This window comes from Apostichopus japonicus, chromosome 15 (genome assembly GCF_037975245.1).
Source record: "Apostichopus japonicus isolate 1M-3 chromosome 15, ASM3797524v1, whole genome shotgun sequence".
NCBI classification, from domain to species: Eukaryota; Metazoa; Echinodermata; class Holothuroidea; order Aspidochirotida; family Stichopodidae; genus Apostichopus; species Apostichopus japonicus.
The window spans coordinates 1542447-1550000 of record NC_092575.1 but is presented as its reverse complement, the minus strand read 5'-3'; the positions used below and the strand labels follow the sequence as shown (position 1 = coordinate 1550000).

The 7554-nt window shown below is 35.9% G+C and overlaps 1 protein-coding gene and 1 long non-coding RNA gene across 2 annotated transcripts in view; both read right to left on the bottom strand.

The window, feature by feature from the left end:
* Positions 1 to 1514, bottom strand: part of LOC139980735 (uncharacterized) — an 8159-nt gene extending 6645 nt beyond the window's left edge. Inside the window, exons 1-3 of the mRNA XM_071992615.1 lie at positions 1313 to 1514; positions 1145 to 1225; positions 115 to 236 (exon numbers count right to left, since the gene is read on the bottom strand). Coding sequence (XP_071848716.1) covers positions 115 to 236; positions 1145 to 1225; positions 1313 to 1514 — 405 coding nt within the window. The remainder of the gene's footprint in view (positions 1 to 114; positions 237 to 1144; positions 1226 to 1312) is intronic.
* Positions 1 to 6916, bottom strand: part of LOC139980786 (uncharacterized) — a 42254-nt gene extending 35338 nt beyond the window's left edge. Inside the window, exon 1 of the long non-coding RNA XR_011797697.1 lies at positions 6650 to 6916. This is a non-coding gene — a long non-coding RNA (uncharacterized lncRNA). The remainder of the gene's footprint in view (positions 1 to 6649) is intronic.
* Positions 6917 to 7554: the final 638 nt, after the last annotated feature.

Here is a 7554-nt window from a genome sequence, read left to right as displayed (position 1 = left end):
GGTTCCTTCTTCGTGTTCAAGGCTTAAGAACACGAGCTAATCAGATATATGAGTTCCAAAGCGGTTTCTCAGCTTACAGTGGACCAGAATATATGAGCTGAAAACTCGCCCCACACCAGATGAAGCAGAAAACAATAGCTTAACAACTATTAGTTTCTCTTCCTGGACCATGCCTTTGTGGGATCGCAGCCATTCAGCTGGGCTGACAGCCTTTGTAAGACCATCAGCAAACTTGCCTGGAATTGTTTATTCACAAACACATAAGGTTTGGCCAATTCCATCTTGCATATCCTACGGCAGCTCCCTGTTAGTCTGGTTTCAGGGACTTTCTTTGCAGGGTGGGATGCAACAGGGTTGCAAGCAGATGTGCTAGAGTAACGGCATGCTATTACCTGGCTTCAAACTTCTTCATGACATCCTGGACATCCAAATTATGCAAGTTGCCCCCACAGTTCCTTCCAATATTCAGTGGCTTCTGCAAGTATTGTGGTATCTCTTTGCATTTTGTCCAATGCCAGAGGAATTGGAGATAGGCGGGCGTTGAGATCCTCTGATTGTCGCTTCAATGCCAGGTTGGATACTTTCTCCCTTATATTAGTGTCAATCATCTCCCTGTTTTCCTCACAAATCTTTCAGATGATGGACCAGTTACTTAGGTAGACACCCTAAAAATCAGACATTATGTTCTGCCTCCCTTCCTTGGGCATCACCAGGGCACTGTATCTCTCTTGACTGTACTTTACACTAACAAAGTGGTTATTAAGTGGCATTTAACCACGCAAACCACATGTTTCTTCACGTTTGCTATTTCTAAGTCATGGGTAAACAGATTGAGAATGTGTGCAGAACATCCATATTTCAACAGGTTTGCTATGTTCTCTTCAAGCTTCATCCTCATCGCAGCCACATTTGCAGCATTATCAGCCACAACACTACAATTCGGCAGCCAAAGTCCTTCTGGGCCTTTTCGATTGATGCTGTGGCAATGTTTATAAGATAATTTCCCGGAGGTGTCCACATATCCACCAAATAGACATGGTCACTGCCAGTGGTCACAGTTGCACAGACAATAGGCTCATTGTGGACACTTGACAAACCATCAAGTCCAAGACACAAAACCCCCACTTGCAACAAATCTACCAACCTCCTTTTTCATAAATTGGAGGCAAGTACCTATCAGCTACCCCCTTTCTAGATGGAGGGACGTATCCTGGTGTCGATATACCTGTCATATCAACAAATTCAGGATGTTCCACAACACGGATGCAGAATTAGTGTCATATATCATTCTTGCAACCTGCTCATCAAGTACTTTCCTTCTGTTTCGAAGAGGTTTCGAAGACAAAGCTACCCAGCACTCTTTTCTTTTGACTTGCATCATCTGAAGCTGGTGCTGACCGTTTGACTGTGGCTTTAACAGTAGTAGCTGTAGACTTCGTTGATGTACTTGGTACTTGTGTGGGTTCTTGGGCCTGGGTGGCACATTGGTTGCACTTGTCATAGTGAACTTTCATTTGTTTTAAAAGCCCTATCAACTCGTATCCACAAGCTTTGCATTTTGCTCTACACCCTGCTGTTGCTTTGACGGTACTTTTTCAAAATGGTACCAAATTGGATCACTTTTACTACATGACATGATTATCGACTAAATGTTGACTGACTGTATTTTCTGAGCACTTTGTTATCGAAGAAAACGTGGTTGTATACTTTAGAACATCTAGTGGGTTGCCTACTTACATTTAAACATAAGTGTAATAAAATATGGAAGCAAATCAGATTCCCCCACCCCCCCCCCCTTAACTGCATAATGCATCCAGTAGGCTCATACCATTCATGTTAGTAAATCAGAGACTCATAACTGCCTCAAAAATCAAGTTACCTTGACATTTGCATTCACCAAAGACATGTGTAGTAAAAAACAATCGTCAACCCTGCTTATCAATGACTACTTTGTTTTTATCCAGTATTCTAATGTTATTCAGGATCAAGCCTTTTCATTATTTTTTCGATACCATAGTTATGGCGCATTATCATTCTAGAGTTTGCCTGACCTTCAAAGATATGTAGTGTACACTGGCTGAACTTCTTACAAAATACTTTCCTGAAGCAATAATCAGGGTTTGATACCGGTCTAAGAGCTGCGGAACACTAACGTATTAAGAGGGTTTCTGTGATTTAAGTGTGGTCAAATGTCCAGCCATGACAAAACACAAAACAAAGAAAAAACGGCCATTTCTTAATCCACGATGAACACTTTACAAGATAACGTTACTCAAATATGTATTCCATGTGTTAGGCTTATACGTAGGCTGTATGTTTGCAGTTTACCTGTCATTTCGCTGGCGGAGCCGAAATCAACTGAGCGGAATCACTTGAATATACCAACAAAGGGTACACTGTCCAGTAGGTAGGTGCAGATAATTTACAAACAAAAACTAAGACGTAAACGATTGCAGTTTTCAATTGAAAATTGTTAAGTTTTCTTGTACATGAAATTTCCTTTGTTCTCTGAAAAGCATCAGTGAAGTTTGACCCTATGTTGACCTTTATTCTGTCAACTCATAAGTATTTATGAAACATAATTTTTCTATTGTGTTAATTTGTGTTAATCTATATAGAAGAAAACAGTTAATAATTCAAAATGCATTTTGGAATATTCAGGAGAATGTTTTCATACTCTATATCGTTTTACTAATATTATAATTGCATATATTTTTATTCGTTACTTATCCTTCTTGCCAAGCCACAAAATTGCTTCATCGCTACAGTTGATTTTAAGTGTGTGTATTTGTGTAGATTTGGAAATGGTATACTGTTATCTGCTCTTGTTGAGAAAAATCACAAAAAACTTGAATTAGAACAAATTAACCTAAATGAACCGTTGCGATGAAGCGAAATCCGTTTATGACAGATACATGCACGCTACTGTAAATTTTCAGGAAGAACTTATCTTTGTCAATGGAGTAATGTCCTGGGTAGCGTTTTCCTTGTAATGACTTGTCTTGAGTAAGTTTACACACCAAAATCGCTGATTGTGCTTACTTTCATTTTACACGGGTTGATTCCGTTTTATATCACAAGGATCTAGACATTTATATAAGCATGAACGCCAGTTTCCAAAAGGTAAATAGAGGTTCTCAAAATTGCGATAAATATCATAAGCAAGCTTTTATGACAACTATTCCTTTTCTCCGACTGTGACTGTTGATACTCAGTTCAAATATATTACATATGGTGAATAACGCACAACATCCTACTCTCGTTTATTTTCTCTCTGAGACCATACGTTAAGATTCTAAATTATTCTCCTCGGTTAATCTCATTTTCTCAATAAAAATGAATCAGGTCATATTTTTATTGTCGCCTTTCATGTGCATGTTTATTCTTGTGCTCACGTTACCAATATAACTTTAATATCCACCTTTTGTTGTGTAAATTGTTTCTGGAACTATATAATGATGACGTGTTTCTCTGAATATAGATCCTATATGTCCGAATCTCCATGTCCTCTTGATTGTATGCAATATTTCAAATAATCGCAAAATATTCACTGCATGTATAAACTGAAACACTCGTGATCTCATCTGCAACGAAACATATCCAAGTAGGACACAAATTTTCAAATTCGAAAGACCAAGCAATATTATCTTTCGTTGGCGATTCGTTGCAATATTGTTCGCTGGTAAATCTTTTGACACAGTCCACTTTCGCTCTAATATCCAACAAATGATTCATTAAAGTATTCTGACAGCCATCTCATGGTCATATCAGTATAAAAAATATATACCAATCTTTTCATCACCACACGTCATTGCCATCATCAATAAAACCATAACAACTATAGAAAGTAGCGTTCACATTCAAACAACATAAATCGATTTGCAGTCTATATATACGAAGCTGTGTTTCCCCTTTTGCAAGGACACTCGAACGGCTGTTGAAATAACTTTTCACTTTTCAAAGAAGAAGAAAAATTGGGTTCGTCTGATATAGGCCTGGTCCTGCACTCAGAAGCAGAGTATTGTCGACTGTTTCTACATAGTACATGTATGGCACATAACATTCTGCTTCCACATTCATATAACAACAAAAATCAATTTACTGACACGTCCAATCAACTTTACAGTCTAAATATACGAAGCTGTGTTTCCCCTTTCGCAGAAAGGAAGCTCTAACGGCTTGCAAAAATATACATATTTCGACGAGCAACGAAAATATTGATTATTTACAATCACTAAAATATTTAATAAGAAACTGACCCAATAATATACATAGAAAATAACCCAAATTGATATTACAAATCAAGTAAACTTAGCCTATGTAGATTTCTACCTTTGAAATTGAATACAAAACGAAATCGACAAGTATTTTGCTCTAAGGGGGCTGCCGCCAACCCCCCCCCCCCCCACACACACACACACAACAGATACACTACCTCGTATGTCTATGATTGTGTGTATTCATTGTAGATAAGACGCAAAATCATGAATGGGGCGAATTATAAATTGCCGCTCCGTTTAAAAGTTAATGAATGCTCTACGTATTTTGAAAGACTTTGAATTTCTATGTGCCATGGTACGTGCTCCGTAAGCAACTGATTATACAACATGAAGCTCAAAAAATGGTAACAAGCTTGGTGAAATCCAATCGCACCTATACACCTTTTGGTAGAATCAACGAGCATATGTTGTATATCAACGGATTGTTTATTCATACATTCGCCGGCAGTATTTATCTTTAGTAAATAGCACGAGATAAATATTTTCACTTTCACTAAATTATAATAATATTCCTACCTTCTTTACGAACGATTATCCATCAATGGCAAGATCTAAATGTGATAATTGTTGAAGAATTAATTTATATCCAAAACATTTTCTAGACATTCATTTCATTATGAAATTCTGTTTCCAAAAGAATTCAGCCACATAAATAAAGGTTCTCGAAATTGCAACGAACATCCTATAAGCAATTTTTTAGGAAAAATATTTCTTTTCTCCATATGAATGATTTTTGACACTCAGTTTAAAATAGTTTACATGGTAAATTTCGTACAACATCCTAGTCTCGTTTAATTTCTCTCTGAGACCATACGTTAAAATTCTATTTGAAATTATTCTCCTCGGTTAATCTCATTTTCTCAATGAAAATGAATCAGGTCATATTTTTATTGTCTCCTTACACATTATTCTTGTACTCACCTTACCAATATAACTTACTGAAACACTCGCGATCTCATCTGCCACGAAACAGATCCAAGTAGGACACAAATTTCCAAATTCGAATAATTAAGCAATATTATCTTTCGTTGGCGATTCGTTGCAATATTGTTCGTTTGTAAATCTGTTGACACAGTCCACTTTTCGCTATTACTTTTTGCTAGAATATCCAACAAATGATTCACTAAAGTATTTTGACAGCCATGCCTTGGTCATATCGATTAAAAATATACCAATCTTTTCATCACCACATGTCATATGCCATAACCAATAAAAACCATAACAACTATAGAAAGTAGAGTTCACATTTAAATAACAACAAAAATCAATTCGCTGACACCAATTAACTTTGCAGTTTATAAATAAAGCTGTGTTTCCCCTTTTGCAGGAAGGATACTCGAACGGCTTGCAAAATATTCATTTTTTGACGAGCTACGTAAATATTGATTATTGACTATCACTAAAATATTTAATAAGAAACTGACCAAGTAACATATATAGAAAATAACCCAAATAGATATTACAAATCAAGTAAACTTAGCCTATGTAGATTTCTGCCTTTGAAATTAAATACAAAACCAATATATCTTATCCATATTTCTTGTGTAAACTTTTTCTGTAACTATATAATGATGAAATGTTTCTCTGATGGCAGATCCTGATGTGACCGAGCCTCCATGCCCTCATAATTGTTTGCAATATTTCAATAATCACAAAATAATCACAGCATGTTTAAACTGAAACACTCGCGATCTCATCTGCCACGAAACAGATCCAAGAAGGACTCAAATATCCAAATTCCAAAGATCAAGCAATATTGTCTTTCTTTGACGATTTGATGCAATATTGTTCGCTGGTAAAACATTCAGCAAAGTTCACTTTTGTATTATTTTTCGCTATATTATCCAACAAATGATTCACTAAAGTATTCTGACAGCCTTTTTATATTGGTTTAAAAAATATATCGATATTTTCATTCTCACCTTCATGGGTGAAAAACCTTTACCTATAAAGCGAGTGTGAGGTTTTCGTTGTATGAAACACAAACGCTGTGCGAGAGAGATTATACATGGTAAACAATTCTAGCAAATCTAAACATTGTACACAATGTATCCAGAATATGACAAAAGTGGTGTGCTAGTTGGGCTAGCTATAACAAAAGGTCCAATTAGCTGCAAGTGTTGAAAACTAAATTTTTATCACCTTGTTATATCACTGTGTTATGAGCGTTACCATGCCTGACCTGTTTCACCATGATATCGTCGATTTGCAGGATTGGTACTTAAAGTTGAAGAAGATAATACTTTGAACAACGTTAAGAAAACGAATAAATTCAAAACAACGTTTTTGCTGTTATAAGAATAATGCTATTAAATCTGACCGAAACCCGGAAGAATATGTTATTAAATCTGAATGAAACTTTTTTATACCTATATGAACGAAGTAAACTTGCTTTCCGATGAAGACATCCTGCCGTCACGAAGACTTTATAGTTAACAATCCACAAAAATATCATGATTGATATCAATTTGTGATCGAATAGCAATGTCATGCTATTTTCTGGTCGTGTGATTAAATTCAGTCCTTCGTTGTAAAGTGACAAAAAATGTGTGCACTAATTACTTGGCGATTTCGTCAATGTCATAAAAATAAAGCTACACGTTTGTATAACATTTACCACTGTCTTGCACGCAACATGAAATATTAACAATAAGTGTACTTGAAAACGACAAAGCACTAAATTGGAAAATTGATTATTAAGAGAGGTTTTACTTTCGTAGTATAGAATTGCACAAAAGCGTTTCATTTCATTCGGTTGATCATAACCGTATATTACTTACTTAGTAGAAGTTTACCATATCTAGAACGTCGCTTAGAGTCTTATGGGGAAATTGTGTATCATTTCATTTATTTGTTTCTTTGCAACAACTACATAACTCATACAGTGTCATAAAGTTATAAAGAACAAATTTACAGTAGAACTATGTACATGACGGTACGTAAGTCGTTGCTAAAGAAAGTGACCTAAAACAAACCCTTATATATAGGCTTGTCAAGAAGGCCACTTCCTGTAAAGAAATATGAAGAAGAAACAACTAATTGAAAAATCGAAACAGGAATAGATAGTGAAACAGGAACCCAACACCTAATATTTTCTATAACGCCCACTCAATTGTTTTATAAAGTACTGTACAGAAGGTATATTTCTGAGTTAGTTGGAGAGAGAGTTCCATGACACAGCAGCTCTGCGGCGTGAATTTTTTTTAAGAAAGTTTGTTCTAAGTTTGGCACATGCAACTGATTTGACTGATAGTGTGTGTTATGTGGGTTTCAT